We start from the raw sequence: 26,366 nt of genomic DNA, 5'->3' as shown, positions 1-26,366 counted from the left end.
CTGGCTCCCCATCAAAAAGGGGGGCATCTTTGAACTTCTATGCCTCATATTCAAGTCCTATTCTGGAGTAGGCCCTGCCTATTTCCAGCAAAAGCTTGCTCCTTACTGCCTGGCTAGAAATCTAAGATCTAATACCCAGCTTTTGCTCTGCCCCTGAAGGGTCTGAACATCTAAATTTGGAGGTCAGACCTTTTCCTACCGCAGCCCGCACCATTGGAACAAACTCCCCCTGCATGTTCGTTCCTGCCCGGATCTGTTGCATTTTAAAAAGCTCCTTAAAACTTGGCTCTTTTAGCTACTTTCTTTCTTAGTATCATTAGTTTTCTCTCCCTGGATTGAGCCCCAGCGCCAAGATACCCCCTCAGGGTGAGTTGTGTGCTATATCAAATGCCAATAAGATATCATAAAAGACTTAGGTACCCTTAAAAGCCTGAACAGCAAAAAAAAGTTATAAGGTGCAGAATATTTAAGTACTTTCCTTTCCATCTTCAAACCTAGAGTTTTCATTGAAACCTCACTTGTAAAACCAGTGTTCGAGAAGAGTTTCTTCTAAGAGACTGGCTCTGCACATTTGTTTTATCAGGTCTGCAAATTCAAAACGTAGTCACAATACCATACTTAGAACTTAAACCTGAGATTAAGCTATAAACTAAGTTCAACAACTATTTACCCACTTTCTGTGAACTTTGGACTAAACATGTCTATCTTTTTGTCTTCCTTTCCAACTTTCACTTTGTTAGATGTGATAGGATAGTGATAAGGACAACATCTAAATGATCTCATACCCAGTGAAAAAGCTTACACTTGAACTACGACAGACTTTGAACTCCACCCTCTATTCACTGTGTTGTTCCGGTTCCATAGAGTGCTAGTACTCACTCCGCAGGCAGCCCAGCTGAGTTTCTTTTGTCTGTTTTGCCACGCCTGTGTTGGTCTTCTGCGACTGGGCCATCTTCAGTTGCTTTCGGAACCCACACCATTCACCTCTGGTGCTAAATACACAGTTCAGTGTCCTAACTAACCCTAGAGTCATCCACAAACAACCACCTTCACACACCTCTCTCGTAAGGTTCACGTGCTCTCAACAGGGTTTTCGTGCTACCTTCCCACAGATCTGATCATCTCTCTGTACCTGCACATTATTTCAGCTTGCCTTAGACGGCCACCTTGAAATAAAAGAATTGGCCTTTAATAGTCCTGCACTTTGCTGGGGATTTAGAAAGATTTGGTATTGAATATTGAATATTAATGCATTGACATCTGCTGTCATGTGACTCCCTGTATTAAGACAAACTGGTTTCACAGATATTTCAGAGTCACAGCTGCGTTTATGCAGTGATTATTAAGAGACTACATTACCCACTCTTGAACCAATTCTAAACAACATACATAAACACTAAAATTTATATGCAGCATAATTGGACAATTACTTGAAAAACTTATTTTATTTATATACAAAAATATATTACATATTCACATACAAAATCCCCTATCAAAGAAGTAGAAGGACAAGAAAGAGTGCCAAAAGAACGAGTGCTCGTGATAAGAAGAAAAAAGAGAAATGTAAATTTGACACCTAACCAATAAAAACAGAGATTTAAAAGAAAGCATGTTGGTTCAACCTTTACCACATTGAATTATTAATATAATTACAAGAGTATTAAATCCCCATTAGAGTCCTTCTTTCATCAGAAAAACGAAAAAACACATCCAGGCTCAAACATAATTTTTGACGTTTCGACCCCCTCTGGCTCTCGGGCTAATTCCGGGCTCACACACGGGTCTTCATCAGGACTAAAATGATAGGGGACCAACTTATTGCAATTTCATTCTTGAGGACACAATCCTCTTCAGTATAACTTTGCGTCACCTCATATCCCAAACACATGGAGATATCCTCTATTCTTCATATTAACACCAAGGGGGTCATTCTAACCCTGGTGGTTCGCGACCGCCAGGGCTAAAATGACGGAAGCACCGCCAACAGGCTGGCGGTGCTTCCCTGCCCATTCCGACCCCGGCTGGGCTAATCCTCCATGGCGGCGCTGCAAGCAGCGCCGCCATGGGGATTCCGACCCCCTTCCCGCCAGCCTGTTTCTGGCGGTTTTCACTGCCAGAAACAGGATGGCGGGAACGGGTGTCCTGGGGCCCCTGCACTGCCCATGCCACTGGGCAGTGCAGGGGCCCCCTAACAGGGCCCCAGTATGCTTTTCACTGTCTGCTTAGCAGACAGTGAAAAGCGCGACGGGTGCAACTGCACCCGTCGCACACCTGCAACACCGCCGGCTCCATTCGGAGCCGGCTTCTGTGTTGCAGGCCCTTTCCCGCTCGGCCGGCGGGCGCTCCCTTGGCGGGCGCCCGCCGGCCCAGCGGGAAAGTCAAAATGGCCCCCGCGGTCTTTTGACCGCGGGGCGGCCAATTGGCGGTTCCTGCTTGGCGGGCGGCAACCGCCGCCTGCCAAACTTGGAATCAGGGCCCAAGCCTTTTGAAAATAATCCTTTGAATCTATTAACCGTTAGCTTCACTTCGTATCCGGACTTTTAATATCCAGTGTGCATATTTGTACTTACAGGCATTTTGACTGATAAGACAAAATATTTTGCCTCATAAGTGCTGTACTTTTTCCACCAGACTCCTAGCCATGTAATCTACTCCTATTCAATTTTCAGCTGCATTGTTTTAACAAATACGAAATCCTGAACAGACCCTAAAACGCAAGTCGCAATTTCCACGGTGGTTTTTTCACTCTTTCCTTTGACACACAGGCCCATATTTATACTTTTTGATGCTAAACTGCGCTAACGCAGTTTAGCGTCAAAAAGTTTTGCGCCGTCTAACGCCATTCTGAAGCGCCATGCGGGCGCCGTATTTATGGAATGGCGTTAGACGGCGCAATCAGACCGGCGCTGCCTGGTTTGCGTGGGAAAAAACCACGTAGACCAGACAGCGCCGGCGTAGGGGGAAAATGGCGCATGGGCGTCTTAAAATGGGGCAAGTCAGGTTACGTCGAAAAAATCGTCTTAACCCGACTTGCGCCATTTTTTAACGACGCCCATCCCCCATCAACATGACTCCTATCATTGTAAAGATAGGAGTCATGCCCCCTTGCCCAATGGCCATGCCCAGGGGACTTCTGTCCCCTGGGCATGGTCATTGGGCATAGTGGCATGTAGGGGGGCACAAATAAGGCCCCCCTATGCCACCAAAAAAAAATATAAAAAATAATAAATTATACTTACCTGAACTTACCTGAATGTCCCTGGGGTGGGTCCCTCCATCCTTGGGGGTCCTCCTGGGGTGGGCAAGGGTGGCAGGGGGGGTCCCTGGGGGCATGGGAGGGCACCTGTGGGCTCATTTTGAGCCCACAGGCCCCTTAACGCCTGCCCTGAGCAGGCGTTAAAAAGTGGCGCAAATGCGCCGTTTTTAGCCACGCCAACTCCCGGGCGTCTCTTTTGCCCGGGAGTATAAATACCACGTAAAGGCCTGGGAGTCATTTTTTAGACGGGAACGCCTCCCTTGCATATCATTAACGCAAGGAAGGGGTTCACGCTAAAAAATGACGCACATTCCGGGAACTTTGGCGCTATTCGCCTCTAACGCCATAGTATAAATATGGCGTTAGTTGGCGTTAGTTTAGCGTCGAATTTGCGTCGAAAAAAACGACGCAAATTCGGCGCAACCAGAGTATAAATACGGCCCACAGTTTTGAAAGCTATCAGTTACAATGAGCAATTAAAGTTTGCAGCGAACTGTTAAATTGAGAAATATGACTTCATTCTGCAGATTTCCAGATTCCTTCTTAACACTGTTATTGGGTTTCAAGTACAACGTTCTAATTTGCATATACATGAACAAATGCCAGAATTGTTTTCCTCACAAAATGGATCTGTGTTCGTCGTTTTCTCTGAACACTCTTCTGGCCATCTGTTATTCACCTGTGTCTGATAGTTCTTTTTAGTGTGTAGCCGCCTTCAATTTATATTATATTGTGGCAAGATATTGATTATATAAATTCGAATTTGCAAAGTAGTTCACACATTACATCTGCGAACTTTTTATGTAAAAAGACAGAAGCCTAAGTCGTGCTTATCCTTGATGGGTTGCGCCTTGGAATGATAGTTACCTTGGACAGAATGGCGTCCTTGTTCAATAACAAAGGAACCGCTGTTGTCAGGACTGGTAGCGAGCCCAGGTGGAGATTAGGGCTCAGGCGCGCGATCACTCGAGCTATTGTAATCTAACTCAGTGCCTGCTGTAAATTCAGACATCATTGCCTTCTGGTAACAATGAAACACAACTCCTGTACATTATTAAATACGACTGCCTTATTTTCCAGCGTACAGAAACACAGAAGAGAGCTCCCAGTTCGGAGTGAAAAATAATACGACCTTCCTAGAGTGCACTGCCAAATCTCCGCAGGCGACCGTCAAGTGGCTGCTGCAGAAAGACAATGATCGGCGAAAAGAGGTAAATCCAGGCAGGCCTATAGATGTAACAGAGGGCGTTTCACCAGGATATTTCAATTTTTTACCATCGTAATTTAGAAGCGTTGTATCGCGTCTCCCGTCAATAGAAGGAGCTATAAGAAAAAGTGCTTTCTTATTCTCGGTACACTTTTCTTTGCTTCTAGAAGGTACTTTTTGGAAGGTTTTGTATTTCAGTCTGTCATATTATATTTACAGTGACAACCCCCGGGGGGTGGAGGCGGGGGGAGGAAGGGTGCTGGCGGGGGTTACTACGCTGCAGCATCGTAAACCAAAATGTTAAGAACCTTATATTCAGCTTTTCAGTGGGACATTTTATTGGGGTTAATAGTCTGAAATGATTGAATTAATAACCTCTGAGTAACCTTTGAAAGCAGATGTCTACAAGTGCTAGTGATGCGACGTACGAGTGTGGGAGCTGTCTGAACGCTTGCAATGCCACTCAGTGAGCGCAGCCCTTTCCTATGTAGGCCAAAAGGACTCCCGAAAGATACCAAAAGTGAATTGAACTGCACAAGTCCATTCCAGCCGCGGTTTGATGCGCACTCCCAGATTTTAGATCATGACATGTCGTAGGCTGTTTCACAATACTTTCGAGACCGCCCTCTCTAAAACAATCATGACAAATTGAAACGTGAGATTCTGCTTAAAATCCGATACGCCCATTTCCTGTGGTTTCTCTTCACCCCCATCCCACTTGCCCAGTGCAATCGACTTCATCCCTGCTTCATGGTGCATAGCCACGCCTCTTCGCCTAATTCAGGACTAGGACAAGAGCTGCATTTGTTTTCTTTCAACTGACTGCAAACAGCTGCTTCCCTGATGCATCCTGATTAACATGGTGCTCATACAGGAGATCATATGTTTTGTACCCTGTAAATGAAGATATTGGGATTGTGTTCTTGTTGAGATTTTTGGTCTTGTGTTTTTTCTTTAAATGTTGAAACATTTATAATTTCAGTTAATTCCTAAGACTACATTTGGTTAACCGCCCGTGGTCATGATGTGTTGCTCTTTTGCAATAATTTCCAGGTTTCAATACATTCAAACGTTTTTAAAAATAGGATTTCAGGCTGGCACATGAGAGGAAAGCTCAACTTCACGAAGCACGAAACTGCAATAGATCGCAGACAAGAAGATGTATGCAGTCCAAGCTCGAATGAGCGATGGAAAAAAGCTGGAGGGAAAAATCCTTTGAGGAGCACGCTTTTCAGGACGTGCATCCATTTTCTGACAAGTACTTCCAGTTCAACTCCATCAGAAAACTTGGCATTAAAAACCTTCATTTGAAGGAAGACAGAAGGAAAGGAGTATTATATCTGTTGAGCCATTGCTTAGAACCTGCTGGTGTATATTACCCGACTTGCTCCTCCATGCAACTTTCACACCAACATTCAGAGGAACAGGTTCAGGTTCATTTAGAGTTTGATGGCTCTTTGCATCCAGCATAAAATGACAGGTGTACTGTTCTTTCAGACGTGCAGTTCACAATCCCTGTTTAGAAGTGACAAAATAACTACAGAGTCAAGTCCACCAGCAGAATCCTTTGGTCCATCTGCCATGGCACTGACAGATTATAGTTGTGGTCACCATGTCCTCAGTAGGATGGGGTGGTCACCCCTTTCACAGTTTTTCCCCCTGCCCAGGACTGCAATGTGAGACGTGGTGGTACCAGACAGTGAAATAACGCAGTGACCCCAATGTGTAGTAAAAAAAAGTCCCTGCACATTGGATCACTGTTTATATTGTACCACGAGAGCGAAGTCCCATTTTGGGAGTTTGTTCTTGCAGAACAAACTATTTCGCTGAGCAGCACATCACACATCACACCACTCAACCAAGGATCAGTGCCTTCAGTAGAGCAGCTGCAGTGGAGGCTGCCCATCAGGCACAGAGATCCCCATGTAGCAGGGAAGTATTGATAAATATGTCACACAGTCCTCCACTGTAACAGAGGCAAAGCCTCCATTGACCTGGACGGCTGACATGCCTCCTGCCAGGGTCTAAATGCCTGCCTTTTTGTCTCCTGGTTATCGGTCTAAAATCATCGCAGGTCTCAGTTTTAAGCCAGTAATGGTTGGAACTTCAACAAGCATCGCTCCACTATCAATGGAAGATATAGATGACTGAAATAGGTACGTGTAAACCTGCTCACTCGGTTTACATCGATCGCGCTTTGTACCGGCAGAGCATGCAGCCATTATTCCACTCCCTTATCACTTTAAATTTTGGTTTACCTCTTGTAGTGGCTGTTTGTCGACATTTATGTTCGTCAAGAATTACCAATAATGCGGAGAAAATTATTCACATTTATATTATAAGCCCTGAAGAAGTCCTCTAACAAGGACGAAATGCGGTGTCTGTTTTGTTTTTATACTCAAGGACACTTTAATAAAGAGAAGATATTCCTGTAATAATATGTACTAAGTGGACTCAATTACTTTGTTCTTTTGTGGTGCACGTTCAAAATTTCTATTATTGAAACTCCTTTGAGGTAGTACCTTGGTGGCAGGTACTGTGATCAGTGCACACATCCAATCATCAATATTCTTTGATTACAAGGACCATACACAAGCTGGTGATAGGAATAGGTGCATTTTCTTCTCTCCCTTGTTTTGAACCCACTGCCAATTTTTGTTTTCTCTGACTGAAATAAGTAATGCGTATGTCACCAAAGAACACTCGCTTTGAGAAGCAGGAAAAGGAAATCAAGGAGGCTGCTGAAGTCAACGTCTACATATTTGTCAACAAAGAATGTAACATTGGCTACTACCACAGAATTAGTTATAAGTATAATGATATGTACCAAAGAAAATGTGCAGTTATGCGAAGCATCATAGTAGACTGGAGCACAAAGATTGCTGTCACAATGTCAAACTCAAAGTGAAAGATAATGTGAAAATATAAAAGCATTGATAGTCACATCTAGGGTTTGCACTCATACAAATGAGGCAAGGCGATATGTAGGGCACAGCAGGAGTACAAAACTAAATCAAATAACAATGCAGATGCAGCAAAGCACTCACTAACAGGAATGTCATTGAAATCAGCGAAATATAATAGCACAAATCCAGCAAACTACAACACTAGAAAGATTGCTATTATGGAATCTGAAAAACACAAGAAAGACTTGGTTATGTGGGTGGCTGGGTTCATCATTTAGATGCCACAAACTGTGATTAATGTACACAGTATCTGAACCTTACGGTGAAAATTGAATCCTGGCTCTCCACGCTGATGAGGACTGCCAACACAGATTCTAGTTCATAAACATTTTGGGAGTGCATCCTTGGGGTAGGTCTCCTGGCGGGGACTGTCTTCCAGCAAATACTACGACAGTCCTACACTTGTTCCTTTGGAGTCTTGTCCCTGATTGAGGATGGTCTCCTTCTACGTTTGACTATCTGACATGTAGATTTTTTAAGTAAGTGACTCGAGTTTCTGTGCATACATTTTTAGACACATTGTGGTCTTTCACTGTAGCTTAGGAGAAGAGTTTTTTGATTTTTTGTGTTTGGTCCTGATGATGCGCCACTTGATCCGTATGGACATTTTAGGTGCAAAACATGTTGACCTGTTGTAGTGGTTCAAGGTAGTTCCTTCATCCATTTCTTTTTTTTTCCTGGCAGAATGGCTGAGTATTATCTCTATTCCACTCCCTAGTATCTTTTAACCTTGACCAAGACCCTTCCTTGATCAATAAATTGTAGGTTTTCCAGAGGGTTTTGAACCAATTTTACCCCTTTTTCTCTCCTTGACTGTATGTTAAAATTGATCTCTACACACTTTAAACCACGGCACGGATTAACAGTGAAGATCTCTGGCAAAGAGACCCTTTTTGAGGGGCCCGTCAGATATTGCAGCGCCAGTCTGACGAGTAGCAAGCCCTATAATGAAGCATGACATCCAATGGATGTGTGAGGGCTTTTGCTTCTAGGTATAGAAGTGTCTAATGGATTTCTGACCTTTTCTGGAACAGTGTATTCTTGTGTGTTTGCATCTAGTTCATAAACATCAGCTCTGGGATAATCTTTATTTAACTAGAATCTTTCCTACGGCCAAAGAACAGCACCTGTGCAGTCATGCACTAAACAGAATCTTCCATTTGAAAACTGCTACTGTGCAATCAATTCCCTTCTGATAGGAACAAGAGAAACTCTCAGCATTTTTCAACCACCCATTTTAAAGTCTTAGAATTGCATCTTGCCCTGTAAATCATACTACCATGTACCACACAGGGTGGTGTATGCCATATTTCCATATACCACACAAAATGGGCAAGGCTCGAGGGGCTTTTAATTATAAAGGCAGCTTTCCAGTTTGCATACCTAGAGAGATAAAATGCCTCCATTTTGGGATATATAACTTTTAAACTTCACAAAGGTGGACAGCACACTTTTCTCCTTTGTGAAAGCATCCATGATGATAAAATCCCAACATAAACTCATCACAAAAAAGTACAGCATGACATAACACCCCCACTTTTGTAACAGAGCTTTGGTGGACATACTGCAGTTTCCTTATGATTGTCTATCACAATATCATGTACAGAAATAATATCCTACTAAGGGCCAGATGTACAAATAACTGGTCCCAAAGTATTGGTCACAGGTTTCCGCCAGTATTTTTGTAACCAGTAAATAATTTTTCATGCCAAACTATGCACTAATAGGTCAGTTTGTAACATTTAAAATTCCTGAATAGTGGTGGGTGGCAGTCTGACCTACCACGAGAATATTAATGTGGTCGGTCACAAGTTGTGACTCACTATGACTGGAGGCAATCTCACTGATGGTGGCCTAAAGGTTATGGGGCTGCAATTAAAAAGAAAAGTGCTTTCTTTTATTGAGATTAGGCGCTGGTCACCTTTCTTGATTCACAAAGGTGGAGGGTTCCGAGGCGACTCCTCCCCTTTTGTGAATGGGCTACCACCTCCTTTGTGGACTTATTAACTTTTCAATGTTTTGTGACCAAGCTGCAATGCATTTTTACATGACTTGCCGATTCTGTATTTGGATGGGATGCCTACAACACATAGCCTTCAAATACCGAATTGTATCCATTCGCAATCCCATTTTAGCAGTCAGAAATACTTTTCTGACTCCTAAAATGGGATTAGTACATCCGAAAAAGTCTTTTACACTCGCAAGTGCCGAACTAGAATATTTGTGACATTAAAAATGCTTAGCACATCTGGCCCTTAATATTGTTTACAAATATATTTTGGCATTGCGTGTCAACTCAATACCATTAGCTCTAAAGTAGTCATATTTTTATAGACGATATTTGGGACATAATATAAATGTCACATGATTTTCTGGCAACTGTATTCTGGCATCCTTCTCCTGTTGAGCATCGAGAAACAGGTGAAAATTAACTCAGTGTAACGAAGACGACCTATGGAAAGGGAAAAGGCAAATTGCAGTCCAAGTTAGCACCTTCACTGGTCTGAAAGAATACATTCTGAAAACCCTAAAAGATTTATACAAATGTCAGAAGCAGAGGGAGAATGGCAAATGATGAACTAGTAATATTGTGTGTCAGAAGTGACCTTTCATTGCCTCTGTGAGATCACTGTTGTAGATGAAACAATGACTTAAAACTAGAGCCTACTAGCACAAAAGTTCGATAGGGATTTCATGAAAAATGCGATATTAAAGAAGGCCTGAGGTTTAGTCTATACCACTGTTTGATAAGATAGTTATACTCTATACCTCTGTCAGTAGATTGATGACCGAAGAAGGAGTCGAAATTCCAAACTAACTTGATGGAGAAAAGACCCTGCCATGCCGCAAATAAAAATTTGGAAATGTATACGGTTGTCAAAATACACTGATGTTTATGCACATGGAACTTTTAAAAAACCCAAAGATAGAGCCACACTTTCATGGTGAGTGATTTAAGTAGTCTAAATATAAGTCATGCCAGACTTACTGTCTGATATGGAGCTGAGTGCCAGCGAAGGTTAGAAGAGGACAATAAGTGAGCCTCATTTAACGAAGTGTGGGACTGTAAGACGCAGTGTAGCTGGTGAAAGAAACATTCATTTTCAAAGGTAAAGAGAGGTGGGTTTAAATAAACCAGCTCGGAATATCAGTCTCTAAAAAAAGTAGTTCCTACATTAGGGGCACTATTTTTCAAACTATGCAGACATCGCCATTCTTGTGGTGTAGGAAGGCCTGCTCAGCAGTGTTACTTCTCCTGGGTGAAGGTGTGAAGGTGGACTTTGATTTGTGAAAATAGTCACTATGCAGCACAATACACTTTCGATAAAGTGGAACAGTAAATGCACAACCATGTAAATTTTAAGTTTGAATAGTTGAGTTGTGTTGACAGATAACCAGATGCTGAAATTGTAAATTTTGCCAGAAAAGTTTGCTGAAAATGCAATATAATGCATGAAGTCCATGAAAGCAGTACACTTAGTAACTGTATATGGAAGAAACGTGTGCCAAAGCCATAAGGCAGGCTTCAGCTCCATGTCAATGTTCTATGATAAGTGAGATAAAAGGCAGGGGAAACCCAAGACTAGGCTTCGGCATCTAGGACACTTATTTCAAAAAGCATTTTTGCTGCCATGTAATTTCAGCTTCTATTACGCACAAGGTTATAATCTTCTTGGGTTTCCCCTTTAAAATACATTAACACGTATGGGAATGTACATATTTTGAACTATCACTTCCATTAAAAGAAAAATGTGACAGGGGTTAAACGGAGACATTTTTGTTTTACATTTTGGACATCAATCAATTTTATATCTAGTCAGTATAGACATTGAAAGTAATGCAGTGTTTGAAGAATCTACGCATCTCAATAAATGCCATTCTTCAGAGTCGCATAGACCTGGAGTTGGGAGCCCAGGATTCCTGAACGAGTAACCCTGCTGTAGTAAGGAAGGTTATCCTAAATCTGTGGTTGCAACAAGGACTCTAGGTAAATTTAAAGGGTAAGTGTCAGGAGGGGAACTGATGGTGTAAGTGATAAGGAATTCAACATAGGGTGCCTAGAGCGAAAGAAAGGTCAATGAAGATTATCACATTTTTAGCATCAACATCTCCTCGATTTTGCAAACTTGTTTTTGTTTCTTAAATTTATGACTTTCATGCTCGGGAACACAGCGAGCTTCATTAGAAACAAAGTGAGACCCAAGTAACTGAAAATGAGCAGCCAAGTTAATGGAAGATTAATATGAAAGAGCAACACTCGACTTCCCAAATGTTCAACAGAGTACTTTATTGATCATAATAGAAAATGAGTATATAAATAAATGGCTCAAGACTTGGAGTAGGATGTAGGATGTAATATTAGTATATTAGTTGAAGTGCTACAAAGGCAAAAATATTGTGGTGAATCTGGTTAGGTATAATTTGCTAATTACAACACGTGTAAACATTGCTAATGGCTTCATTGGGCCTACATCTAAAAAAACAGACCAGTTTCAATAATGTACGCATTGGTTTGGTAATGTAATTGAGCGAGATAAGAGAGGGACCTTGGTTTTCTTCAAATTTCTATTAATTGTAAAAGATGTTGAGACTTTTTAAGGCCATCATGATATGCCCAATGCTCCTTTTTGTCATTGATATTCATCATTTACCAATGTAAAAAAATCTCTTTAAGATCAATTCTTTCATGTAAAAGACTGAATCAGGAACCGGAAGGAGGTAGGTCACACCCATATCTTGTTTTCTCTCACACAATGCAGAACATGCATTATTTAGACATTCTTGGGCTCTGTACGAAACCGATTTTCTCCATTCAAAATCCAGGTTGTAGCAAGACCTCAAAGTAGAGGCCTTTGAAAGACCTCAAAGTGGAGGCCTTTGAAGAGTGACACTCTGATGCAAAGCAATAATTCTATGTGTGAATCTATAGGACCATAGCCCTGGACCCAACTTCCGGTATGTCATAAAAGAGCTGTTTTGAGGAAGAAAGAGTACCTTCATAAAAGTACTTTAGGTTTGAAGTATTCATTTATATAATCCGGACTCCAGCAGGATGGGGACAGCCTGAACAACTATATGGTACAAGTATGATTTAATGTGATGTGAAAATCAAAGAAAGCAAGAGTGTTCTTTGGAAGCTAGTAATAGTAATGGGTTAATTTCTGGTCTGTAGTACTTCCCGGATTTATGCCAGCTGCTGTTTCACATTTGTAAAATGTATATTTTTTGCTGATCAAGAAATCGATTTTGGAATCACTGACACCTCCGTCCACTACCTCCTTCTTCTAGAGTTTATGTCATTCAGTGGTGTAATACGTGATGAGTGGCAGCCCTTACCAGCAATTATTCGGTAACATTTCAACAATTTCAGTTCACCGTTTTCTGTTCCAGTGCCTTGGTGTTTTGAAATTCTGCAATTCATACTTCTTGACTATTGAAATGGTCACAGAGCCAGATTTGCTTACTTCTGCTTGCAGCTCCGTAGGCAAGCACTAATATTCAATAGATAACTGGCCGGCGCTCCCAGCTCACTCTACCAGAATTCAAAAAGAACTGCCCTAGCTCCTTTCTGTGAAACCCTGATGTCATTGTCATTCAACCTTTGACATATTACCTTACATCACTGCTAGCAATTATGCATTTGGGGGTCATTTACAAGAGGCCTGTGTCATGAAACGTCACTTTTTATGACGCTCCGATGGCACAGACCTCTCAACCATATCTATGAGGTGACGCAAAGCTTTGCATGGCCTCATAGATATGGAGTAAGGCAAGGCAGTGCAAAGCGCTACATTGCCTTACTCTATGTCAAGGAGTTCCATGGGCGTTGCAGTGGGTTTACCCACGCAACACCCATGGGCTTTGACACATTCCCAGATTTACAAGGATCTGTAAACCTAGGAATGCGTCAAAACTGTGTGCCTCCCCAGAGGAGGTTTAACATGAAGAAATAACTTTATTTCTCTTTGTTTTTTCCTCTTTCTATGTGTGCTGTATCAAATGCTTCCATTGATTGTTTTTGTGCAGAAGGTGTCTCTTTCTGCACAAAAATAATCGTACCAACAACACAGACACCGTTGCACCATGGTGCAAGGTTAACTGCATTGGGTTTAAGCACCAATTTGTACACTGGTACAGGCAGAAGGGACAGGAATGCACCATATTTCATTAATACAATGTATTCCTGCTCTGTCCTTTTGATGCAGGACAGCGCAGCAAAGTGACTTGCTCCACTGCCCTGCAGCAAAAACTCGTAAATGGGGCATTTGGTGTGTTACTACACAGTTGTTTGCCTATAATAGTCTGTGCGTACCATGCCATGTTAAACAACTTTTGTTTATTTTAGTGACACTTTTATGTACCCATTAAGACCAGACGTCATTTGTTGCTGTGATATGTCTGACTCAGATATATTTAAAGCATTTAAAATTACCCACTCCCCAGTGCAAATAGATTCAATTTGTACTACTGATAAAATATTGTCTCTTCCGTTTCAGTGCAGCCATACTATATGCATTTTTCAGGTCCATGTCTAAATATTGCAAAACAAAGTCGTCAAAATAAAATATTAAATCATAGTTTAAATGTTTTTACATAAAATGCTGAAAGTCAAAAATAGACACAGAGAAAGTGGCAGCAGTTTTGCTACTGTAAATTGCTTGTGTATCAATATGTTAATGACAATTATGTGTCTCTTGTTCTTCAGGTAAAGCTGAATGAAAGAATAATAGCAACTGACCAAGGCCTCCTGATCCGCTCCGTTCAGGACGCCGACCAAGGGCTATACCACTGCATTGCCACAGAGAACAGTTTCAAGCAAACTCTAGCAAAGATCAACTTGAAAGTGTTAAACCCAGAGCTGGTGGCCTACATGACTGACAAGTCTCATTGGACCTGGACCAGCTCACTAAGTGGGCTACAATTCCACCCAAAGGATGTGATTGGAGCTTTCAGCCACTCTGAAATGCAGATGATCAATCAGTACTGCAAAGAAAGTAGACAGCGGACTCGTCATGAATCAGACATCCAGAAAACTAAAGTGGACTATGGTAAATTGAAGGCTCTCATCAACAACAGAAAGAGTAGAAACAGAAGGAATCAGTTTGCTGGATCGTAATCTTTTATTTTCTGCATCAGAACCATTAGGCACACGTGCAAAGACTTTGTCCTCTGAGAGAAGACTTTTGTAATCTTAAAGTAAAGCAAATCTGAGACATCATCAGTCTCATAGTAGCGTGTATTTGTAGAAATAACCACTGATTAGGTATTAGCACATAAGGCCTTCTCCTTAATGGTTCATCAAATCTATACACTGAGGTCTCCATATGTTTTCCCAGATGGGATATCAGTGAATCCATGCTCTTGCCTAGGATCATATGCCCTATGGATATGTAGAATTTGGACTGCCTGTGCTGGATTACTGTGTGGAGTTATTTATGTACTATTCAATGTATAAGTTATACAATATTTAGAAATGTTATGTTTCACTCTGGAATAGGTCTGTGCATGTCTAGTGTGTCTAAGTGGTTGGTAAGCTGTAGATGGTGGGATGAAGAGAATGCTTAATGAAGTGAAAAACAGAAGGTTCAGAGGAAAAAGTTGATAATGAATTGCTTCTTTTAAGCAGGGCAGTAGAGACCCTGGCTAAGAATTCAAGTGTAGATATTCATGTATGCTGTAGATATTTACTGACTCAAGGTAGGAAAGGGGTTTCTAGTTAGATAGTTGGAAAATATATATTTATTGGTTCTGGAGCAAAAGTCCTAAACCAAACATGCCTAGACGCTCACCTATTGTTACTAGGCAAACAAAGTAATGTCCACTTTAAAAATAGTGTTGTGGCCCTATATTTATTATAGTATCAATGCATCTCAAGAGTCTATTTCTGGTCTAATGGCAGGAACAATGTAATGAGATGTTCACCATATATCCAGTAGCAGATATCTAATGTAGATATAATCACTTTAAAGAAGAAAAATACAGAAAATACACAATACAGCATCCTTGCTGAGATGCTTCCTTACAGATGACAAAGAGAGTGCCATTCATTACTCCACTTATTACATAGAGATGCTCTGTTCCTAAACCAGGGTTCAAAACTAATTCACTAATTGAAATGCATTACAACCGATGTGTTAGGGCACAGGGCCTGATTCATGGAGGTCACTGACACTTTTGAGTAAGTTTACTACTTTTTGGCTCTTCACAAAATCTACTGCTAAAGTGTAACTTACCTGACTCCACCAAAGAGAAGGGCCAGAGGGCTATACACTTTTATGTGAATTTACTATGTGTTGGCTATTCACAAAATCTGAGTGTAGGCTATTGGAATAAATTCGGATTTTGTGAATAGCCAACAAATACTAAACTTACTCAAAAGTGTAAATTACTCAAAAGTGTAAGTTACCTTTGGGAAACAGGACAATGCATTTGAATATCAGCTGGTCAAATGAATTATTAAACTATGGGCCTGATTCACAAATGTAAACTTACACTTTTCCAAAGTTTACTGCTTTTATGTATTTTCAAACTACATGTAGAATGTTATGACGCAGCACCCCCCATACTAATGTGTGTGATGTTCTCTGCACCTGAAGACTCAAGCAATCGGAGAACTCCGCACACATAAGTAGAGGGAGCGCAGAGTCATAAAACTCTGCACAAAAGGGCATATTTATGAGCCACTTAGTGGCAGTATTTCACCACGCAACGTGCTGCAAGAGCTACACAAGAGAAAGGTGAAATTTATGTAGCTACGCAAGGCCAAATCATATGTGGCTTCATAAATCTTGAGTAATGTAGCGCTGTGCAAATCAATGGGTTGCATTACTATGCACCAGGGAGGTGTTTTCATGGGTCTTGCGTAGGTGTTCCCACTCAATGTCTATGGCTTTTGATGCATTATGAGATTTACATGAACAGGTAAACCTGGGAATGCACCAAAAAGATACACCTCCCCAGGAGAGGCGTAATGAGGACAAATATCTTTATTTCTCATTGTCTTTCCTCATTCTGTTTGTGCTGTACTCTGCAGCACACATAGAAACAGGAAAAATTGTCTTAAGATTGTTTTTTTGCAGTAAGGTGCTCCTTCCTCCTTAAAAAACAATCCTGCACGCAGCAAAGGTGCCATTGTAGCATGGTGCAAGGGTGCCTGCATCAGCAATAGCCGGCCCATTGTGCCCCATCACAGAAGAATGAACAAGAATGCGCTGTACTGCCTTAAACATGGCACAATCCTGCCCGTTCCCAGTGATGCAGTGCAGTGCAGCACACCAAGGTGACTTGCTGCACTGCGACACTTTATCACAAATATGCCACATAGTTTGTGAATACCTAAAAGGAGTAAATGTACACAAACGTGTATGTGAATCAGTTACTATGCCTCAATAGCTCTTTCTCTGCACTTCTGCAGACTACTTTATCTGGCTTGAAGTGCAAAACCATGAGCCACTAACTTCAGTTATGTAGTTTACTATTTCCAGCGCACTATGCCAGTCTTGCTTTGGGTGGTCTGCGTAGTGCCTTCTACAGTGATGCTTTATGTAACTTTAAAAGCACATGTGACACCTATTCTGTACTCTGCACAAACCACCCAATTCTCCTAGTGTTATATGGACATTTTGTTTCCGTGATGGAAAATCCATATTCAGCCATTGGACTTTGTTCGGTTCCCAGTGTAAGGCATGATAATACCACAAAAGGTACAGATGAGCTAACCGGTCTTATATCACCCTTTTCAGCCCCTTTTTGTGACGCATACGATTTTAGAACTAATCCTAGAATTTTACAAACACTAAGCAAAGCAGTTGTAAGCTTATCTTTGCGCTTTATCATTTTTTATGGTGTCCATTATCAGGCAGGGATGCAAATTGTAGTTCCATTCCCTGTAGACAAGCATTGCAAAGTATATAAAATACTCTTACATATTGTGCGATGTAATATATCTTTTGATTTTCAATTAATTTAACTAGTTCGTGGATTCTTTAGATGTAGTTAAAACACGTTTGAACTACAAGTATTGAGGCCAAAAGAAAATCAATTGTATTTGTGCTTGAACAATAATTGATATTAGGGAATTGCAACGTGCTGCAAATCGTATAATGTAATAGTGCATATGAGTTACATTCTCTGCAGAATTTATTTCACAGTGATGTCTCCCGTCGCCCATATCCTAGTGCTTCCATGAGATGTGCTTGTTTTGTATAAGCAACATTTTCACTTACATGAAAGTCCAGTTTCACAATATATTATTTCACAGAGGAAGAACATAATATCTACCACGAGGGTGGTTAAGGAAGTGACAATGGAGTGGATTACAGCAAGTTATCTCTTTTCCCAAGTCAATGTGTTAGTACAGTCCCACGAGGCATAGTGTGCTATCAATCTGCTAGTGTTCCACCAGCATTCCACTGTAGTGGCAGAGTAAATCATTGCATCTCTGGTAGAAGATGGAAAGGAGTACCCCTGCTCTAGGGATTGGAAGGGAAGGAAGGGCTCAACGTCCAGTTTTGGACTTACAAGCCCTGAAGATTGCAACCTGCCACATTTCAAATATATCACATTGGTTTAAATGCATTACCAGAAAACCCTCCTAATGAGGATCATAGAATATTGATTTGGACACTTTTTTATCTGTGAGATGAAGGATTGTCCTTTAAAAGGCTCACGTTTTTAGACATGGGCCTATGAAAACTAGACCTGATTGCTGTATTTTAATTATCGATATTCTCTTCTGGTATAAATAGAATTCATCTCGAGCTGCTGAAGTTTCAATATTTGAATAGACTGTTGAAGGGATCTCAGTGAGATACCTTCTGTATTTGCTTTCTTACGCGAAGAGGTTACTGTGCTTAGAAAGTATGCCTTAACTTTTAGGCAATAAATTTACAATATTTCAGTAAGTTTTTCTTTGCACCGACGGGAAAATACAAGAGAACTGTGTTAGCGAAGGTGTAAAGGGTTGTCTTCCTATAGTCTTACTTAGTCATTGTAGGCTTAAAATGGTTTTCTTTATGAATGTAGTGTGTGACAATTTTGATATTATTTAACATCTTCCTTCATGGAGAGTTTTTAAAAAATGTTGTGTATATAGTTTTTTATTTGTTTTTGTTTTTTTTTATTAAGAAAACACAAACTAGACTTAAACCTGCCAAATGTAAAGCTGATGTTCCGTGCTGAAAAATGCAGGACTGTAAACTTAAATTCGCATTTGATCTGTTTTGATACCTTGGACTTTATAAAGTTTTCTGTTCTCAACATGTATTTCGAACAGTCACGTTGTACATACATTTAGCAAAGTAGTAGGGTTGTTGTGGAGTTTTTAACATGATGAAGCTGTCCTCACAGCGAATCCCATTAAGCCTTGTTTACAGTAAACCTAAATATAGGTAAAGGTACTAGTTATTTAATTGCAGACTTGAACGATTGTTTGCTTGAATAAATAAAGCAAGATAAACAAATGAATATTTGTAGATCATGTTTTTTCCATTTTTTCGTGGTATGGTCCAGTGACTTTGTACAAGTTCATATTTGCTCACAGTTCCCTATTCTATGTTGGTACGTACAACGCTAAGAACAGGCCAATTAAATCATGAAGCCTATAAGCGAAAAACCATAATCTCACGAGACTTGAAAGTGCTGGACGCAAAACTGGTGGCCTTCATGACGGACAAGTCGTATTGGTCCTGGGCCAGTCCACTTAGTGGGCTGCAGTTCCACCCAAAGGATGTGATCGGAGCTCTCTGCTACTCTGAAACGCAGATGATCAATCAGCAAAGCGAACTCGTCATTCATATTTTAGCTGGATACAGCAAAACAGCTGTAGGAAGGTAGGAGGAGAAGGAAAGCAAGAAAACTCTCACAGAGAAAAGCACACCCGGAGGAAAAGTATACAGTAGATATGGAAAAGGGGCTAACCTGTAGATCACACAACACGCATTAGCAGCTGGAACAGGTTATGCTTTACTTTGCTTATACATTCAAACGGAGGCATTCAGAAATCTCCTCAGACTATTTGTGTTTTATCACAGCATTGCAAGCCACCACAAACATATGGTTAAAAAACATGGTACTGCGAGGAGGCACAGAAAGCAGCAGGTTGCATAGACGAGGCACCAATAGTCCGCGTAGATGTGTTTTTACTTGTATTTACATATATTTGCAAACAAAAGTTATAGCTTTGCCAATGCATGTTTGTTTTACTCAGTGACACTGCTTAATAGTAAATCTAGTTTATTTGCCCCAGATAATCCATTAAGTATCTGTATGAGGAGGCCCAACAAGACAAAACCGTAGTTGGGATCCTTGTGTTGCCATCCAGAGTGGATGTTAGTTAGCAGATCGAGCTGGAATGTTCCTTTTGTAGCAGAACCAAAGCTGCTTTGCAAATTGTTGCCTCCTGTCTTCCAGGCGTAATGAGCAAAAACAGATGGACTGGAATATGGCTGAGAGGGATTACCAGTGATATTACTTCAAGCATTTCACTCATCATTCTTTTGTTTTAATTAGTGGTTACAAATATGGCCACTGTTGTAGTCCCTATCCTGGTGGTAGGTATTTCTCCTCTGTGTGGTAACTGTTGCTCCTGTTGTGGTCCCAGTTCAAATTTTTGCTGTTCACCAAGTTGTAGTGTAGGCGGGGGTCACTATTTTAGTTAAAGCTGTTTTTAAGTCTGTGGATCCAACTGTGCTTGTAACTAGTCTTGCAGCTGTTGTTTCTACTAGGGTGATGGCTATGGTTACTGCTGCGCTTGAGGTGGCAGCTGCTATGGCAACTTCTGACTCTGCTGTTGTGGTAACTGTTGCTGTTGTCTGTGATGTGGTTACAACTACAAACACTACAGCTGTCCTTGCCATGGTGGCAGCCATTGTTCCTGCTGTGGTCTCTGTTGTGCTTAGGGCAGTGGTTGCTGCTGTGGCTCCTGTTGTTTTGGTATCTGTTATTGTCCTTGACAAGGTGACGTTATGGGCACTGCTAGCTGTTGTTGCTGGTGTGGTCACTGATGTGATAGTAGATGTGATAGATGTGACTGTTGCTGAAGGTCCTTATGTTGTTACAGGTGTGGTTGCTCTAATAGTCCTTGCTATTATGGCTGCTGTTGTCCCTTCTCCAGTGGCAGATGTGGCCTTTGTTTTGGTTTTAGCTATAGTTGAGATGTAGTCCAAGGCCCATATTTAAGAGGGCCGAGCGCCTTCTTGTGACACATTAGCGTCATTTTTAATTAAGCTATTGTGGCCCAAAGACGCCAAATTCACAGCGCCATATTTACAAAGTGGTGCAATGCATGCATTGCACCACTTTGTAACCCCTTGCTCGACATTATTCCTGCACCAGGCATAATGTATGCAAGGGGGGTGTTCCCCGTTTGGGGCACCACAAAAATGGCGCAGTGGAATCTAAGAAATTCCACTGCTCCATTATTAGCGGGTATTTTTAGTGCCTGCACAGAGTAGGCATTAAAAGGGAGCACGCCATTGTTTTCAATGGGACCCTATGTACTCTGCAAGATTAGCGCCAACATTTTGGCACTAATCCTGCACAGTACATAAATAGCGTAAAAAACGTTGATGCTACTGCTCCTATCCTTCGCCATGGTGCACCGTATATTAAATACAGTGCACACTTGGTGGCAGTAGGGAGGTGCTAAGGGGCACAAGAAAGTGGTGCAGCATTGGCTGCAGCACCACTTTTCCTAAGTTCGGCCCTAAATATTTAGTAGAGCCCCTCGTGTCACAAAGGTTATCAGAATGTGACAGTTCATGTCTTATGTTAAAGTGCTACACTTAAATGTAGAAGCTGCACTGACACGCAAAGTAAATGTGTACTTGCTTGTAATTCAGAGTTCGACATGGGTGGTATTTGATTTAAATCACATGGTAAAGAGATAAAACTGATGTTATAATGTAACTTAGACTCTAGACCGACGTTACTCAAAGTACGGCCCGCGGGCCGCCAGCGGCCCCACGGACCTACCTTGGCGGCCCACGGACACGTCCGAGAAACGCCATATAATATTGGCCGAAGTACATAAACATAGATGAGGGCCGCAGGAGCATGCACAATAGTGGCTTCTTTGCGCATGCTCCCGCGGCCCTCCTCTATGTTTGCGTACGGCGGCCATTATTTATGGCATTTCCATGACGATCCTGGCTAGTGGTGGGAAGCCAAAGCCTGTTAAAAGTCAGCGCTTGCAGCTAACTTTTACGGGGCTTTTTCGTCTGCTTCCTGTCACCGTCTCCACGTCTGCCGCCCGCCCGCCTGCCTGCCGTTGTACATTTGTGGCATCTTTACAGTGCTTTATTGAGGCAGGTAAGGCTCTTTGGTTATTTATTTATTTGTTTTTAATGTAGTGTGTGTGTTACTGGGGTAGGGGTGAGAGCAGATTGCGCTGTGTGTGTGTGTTACTGGGGTAGGGGTGAGAGCAGATGGCGCTGTGTGTGATACTAGGGTAGGGGTGAGAGCAGATGACGCTGTGTGTGTGCGCTGTGTGTGTGTTACTGTGGTAGGGGTGAGAGCAGATGGCACTGTGTGTGTGTTACTGGGGTAGGGGTGAGCAGATGGCACTGTGTGCAGATGACGCTGTGTGTATGGCGCTGTGTGTGTTACTGGGGTAGGGGTGAGAGCAGATGGCGCTGTGTGTGATACTGGGGTCGGGTGAGAGCAGATGGCGCTGTGTGTGATACTGGGGTAGGGGTGAGAGCAGATGGCGCTGTGTGTGTTACTGGGGTAGGGGTGAGAGCAGATGGTGCTGTGTGTGATACTGGGGTAGGGGTGAGAGCAGATGCAGCATTGTTTAGCAATGTTTTGAAAAAGGGGGTGGGGTGGTTGTGCCCCCTATAAGCCCCACCCCCGCTGTCACTTCAGTGCGGCCCTCGGCCGCAAACCATACTGCAATTTTGGCCCCCGAGAAAAAGTTTGTGAGTACCGATGCTCTAGACTAACTGCATATAGAAACAATATTGAATTTCTGATGATTGATGTTTTAATTAAATGTGCAACAATGATAGAAATGCACTTTTTCGGTTTTACTTAATGAAATGCAGTAACAAAGCCTTTCTGTTTGAAATGAAATGTATTACTTATATTAATTAAATATTAATAATGTTGAATTCATAAGTTTGCATTTTACATAAGTTAGGCCTGTTGAAGCTAATAATTTGTGACCATGCTAGAAATGCTGATTCATTCCCTAATATGAACTTTCTTTTAGGTTATGTTCTCATTTGAAGCTTAGCTATTTGGTAATAGGCTCTATTGTTTTAGCATTGAGAGAATACAGCGTAGTGTTCTTGACGGAAGAACATTGTGAAACATGGACTGACATCATATTCAATTGTTTCAAACTTTCGTGGAGTCACACAGAAGGAAGATGTTCCCAAGACAGACCTAGGAAAGAGTTGAGATGTGTCAACTTGGAGTCATGTGATCGATTTCTATTGGATGATGCCCCTTCAACGTAACATGGACTAATACCTCTGACAAATTAGAATGCTTTGGGAATTCTACAATATTGATGGGCATATGAACGTTGGACAGTCCCACAATCCCTTTCTGTCAGAGCTCCAGATACCTGCAGATGCTTTGCTTATCCTGATGCCTTCCTGATGAAGAATTCCTGAATGCCCTGTACCTTGGAGCGGTATCTCCCTTTCAACCATTACTCCTTTGAAATGCTCCTTTAGACTTAGTTATCCTTTTTTTTCCCTTCAGAGGACTCTGGATCGAGCTTCTGATATGGCGATGTTGTACCTTGTTATCCATCTTTTGCCCACCTTAGTTAGTATCTTGCAGCCCGAGTTTATCTTTTTCCAAATTATTTTTGTCCTTTTTATGCTTTTTATATTTTGCCTACATGTGTTTCTCGCCACACATGTATTTCCCTAATTTGGTTAGTTGTAGGGTTGACCTGTGCCCAGCCAAGGTTTATTGGCTCTGCTAATTTGAATTGACTGATACTGTTAACTCTAAGCAATGCATCATCTCTGTAACTCATATATTCTTGTTGATATGCATTATTCCATTTGAATGCTTAGTTTTATTAATGTTAGTTCCCCTAAACTTGTTTTGTCGCCTTGGGCAACACTTGGTGATTATGTATCTTTATATCGTAGTTTTGCGCATTGTCTATATGACTTTGAGGTTGTGTTTGTAATAAATCCATTAACTTTATTTCTGATAGGTGTTTTCCTTCCTTGGCCACATTGCTCATGGTGTTTCAATTGTTTGCGTTTGTATTGAAATTTTGTTGATGGTTCTACTATACTACTTACTGGGTCCAATGATTCATCAACCTTGATGAGCATTGATTCCTGCGATGGATGAAAATACAGTAGGAGTGGAAGCTCTCAGCATTGCAGTGGAAGTTGCTCTGCATGTAAGTATCATTGTAGTTATTGCTTTTGGTGTTGAAGCTCTTGTGGCTAGTTTTGTGCCTCTTGCTGCTGCTGATATGCTTCATGTTGAAGTTCCTGCTGTTGTTGCATCTGTTATCACTCTTGGTACCTGCTGAGATTGCAAAATGGTCACTCCCACAGTCCCTGAAGTCTTTACTACTGTGACCACTGTTGTATTCCATGCTATGCTTGCAGCTGTCATTGCTGCTGTGACAGATGTTGCTGCACATTTGATGAAAGCAGTTGTGGCAGTGGCTTTTGTGTGGGAGTTGTTGTAGCTTCAGCGTGGCCTTCTCCCTGCATATAAATTGGGCCATGACAAGTTAATCTCCGTGGAATAGATAATAACTGTGTGGACCCATTTTTTTCTGGGCAAAAGTCTTCAGATGATAAATGAGAGTAGGAAGCCAGTGCAGGGTTCGTAATGTGGGTAGATGGGTGGGTGGCATGGTAGAGGACAGAAAATGAAGTGGGTTTGCAGAGGGGAGCATTGCATGCACCCTCTGTGCTGTGCAAAGGGGCCAGGTGGGTGCAGGAGACTGAGGCTATCAATGATAGAGCAACCCTATAATCCTCAGAAACAAGTTCATGCAGGTTTGCTTGCATTAGACACAGAGCTCTTATAAGAGCAATGCACTCAAAGTAGATAATGACAGTCCACTTGGGAGCAAACAAGTTACAATTTTATACATTTATAAATACAAATACATCTCTCTGTATGGTGCCTCAAAGGTTAAAACATGAAACAATGCAGAGCATGTGAGTGCTGACTAAGTGACAGAGAATAAGAAGCTTTATCCAAAACAAGATGACTTGACTGGACTGCAAAAGGAAAAAGGATCACATAGGCTAATGAGATTAGTCTTTATATTTATTTATGTTCAACAACAGTTTGTTACTGGTTCAAGCAAAACAAGAGCAACAATGTTTTGACCAGAAGAAGTCATTTGAACAGGGTCTTCATGAAAAAATCCTGGAAAATAGAATGAGAGAAAAAGGGTGTAGTGAAAAGCACAAGGAGTGACGTCTACCATAAAGACTACCAAAATCTCACCACTATACCAGCGAATTATATGCCATACATAGAAATCTAACAATCAAAGACATTTTTGAAACATAGAAATCAAGATTTCAGGTTGGAAACATGCATTTCCATATATTTCTGTGATGGAAACCTGCGAAATCACTATGGGTACCGTTATTATCAGGAGATGTGTGGGGACTTTGGATGGTAGGAAATTGGTGAATATCTGCTGATTCCACAACTTTCCTGCACAGAAATGTGAGAAAAATATTTGTTTTTTAGCAAACGTTTGACCCTGCAAGGGCATTCAGGTAAAAAAAATGGATGAGAGCCATGCAAGGCATGTCACCCTGGACTCCCACGGGAGTAAATTTTACAGAAATGTTCAGGTTTGGTAGGCTTCCCTATGTGCCATCTAACATTGGGCTCAAAATCCACAGCTATCAAAATTGCAAAAAACAGGGTTGGTCGTTAGCGAAAAAGATAATGTGCCCATGGTGCATTTGGATCCCTTTCCTGTTGTGGTAGACCTACCCTCAGAAGTAAGTTACTATTTTTAGAGGGACACTTGGGAGACTGCTGGGTGGTAGGAAATGTGCAGCTCCCCACAGATTCCAGAACCGTTCTCACAGAAATGTGAGGAAAAGGTATGTTTTTAGACAAAGTTAGAGGTATGCAAATGTTTCTGGATAAAAATACCTAGTTAGATACACACACATCAAGCCACCCTAGACTCCCCTTGGTGCCTAGTTTTCAGAAATGTTTTCAGAAATGTAAGGTTTACTAGGTTTCCCTTGGTGGTTCCACTCAAAACAAATTGTTGTGCAAAAAAAAAAAATTGGTTTTTAGTGAAAACAATTAATTGGTCCATGTTGCATTTTGGTCCCTTTTCTGTCGCTGGTGTTAGGGCCCCCTCTGGTAAGGTACCATTTTATATCAGGAGACTTGGGTGAAAACTGGATGGTAGGAAATTTGTGGTTCCCTATCGATTCCAGAAACTTCCCTCACAGAAATGTCAGAAAAAGCTATGTTTAAGCTAACATTTACAAGGGCGTTTGGTAAGAAAAATCTGGTGAGAACCATGCAAGTCATGCCACATTGGACTTTCCCTGGCATCTAGCTTTCAGAAATGTGTGGATTTAGTAGGATTAAGGGTCAGTTTTGAGTTGAAAAAATGTATCTGTCCATGATGCTTTTTCGGCCTTTTCCTGTCGAGTGTGCAATAATGTCTCACACAAGTAAGGCACAATTTTTACCAGGGGATTTTGGGGAACACTGGGTGGTAAGAAATGTATATGTTCCTGCAGATTCCACAACTGTCCCTCACAAAGATGTGAGGAACATGTCTGTGTTTTAGGCACAGTTTAAGGTTTGCAAGGGATTCTGGGTAAATACATAAATGCCCTAGTTCGGTAAGTTTCCTTGAAAGGTGGGTGAGCTAGGGCTCAAAATCCAGAGACACTCACAGTGAAAAAAAGAGGATGGATTCTGCTGGGTAAAATATGATGTCTCCAGGTTG

The 26,366-nt window shown here is 41.5% G+C and overlaps 1 protein-coding gene across 2 annotated transcripts in view; it reads left to right on the top strand.

The window, feature by feature from the left end:
* The window catches only part of SEMA3C (semaphorin 3C), a 480,273-nt gene extending 461,382 nt beyond the window's left edge, over positions 1 to 18,891 (top strand). The window contains exons 17-19 of one of the 2 annotated variants that reach the window (XR_011202287.1): positions 4,337 to 4,467; positions 14,136 to 15,720; positions 15,783 to 18,891. Coding sequence is in view for 1 of the 2 variants with exons in the window: in XM_069228681.1 (XP_069084782.1) it covers positions 4,337 to 4,467; positions 14,136 to 14,546 (542 nt within the window). In the remaining variant the exon portion in view is untranslated. Of the gene's footprint in view, positions 1 to 4,336; positions 4,468 to 14,135 lie in introns of both variants that reach the window. The other variant, XM_069228681.1, reaches the window with a different exon arrangement.
* The last annotated feature ends 7,475 nt before the right edge of the window (positions 18,892 to 26,366 follow it).

The sequence above is a fragment of the Pleurodeles waltl genome, chromosome 4_1, assembly GCF_031143425.1.
Source record: "Pleurodeles waltl isolate 20211129_DDA chromosome 4_1, aPleWal1.hap1.20221129, whole genome shotgun sequence".
NCBI classification, from domain to species: Eukaryota; Metazoa; Chordata; class Amphibia; order Caudata; family Salamandridae; genus Pleurodeles; species Pleurodeles waltl.
The sequence above is the reverse complement of the archived record's forward strand: the minus strand, read 5'-3'. Positions and strand labels throughout refer to the sequence as shown.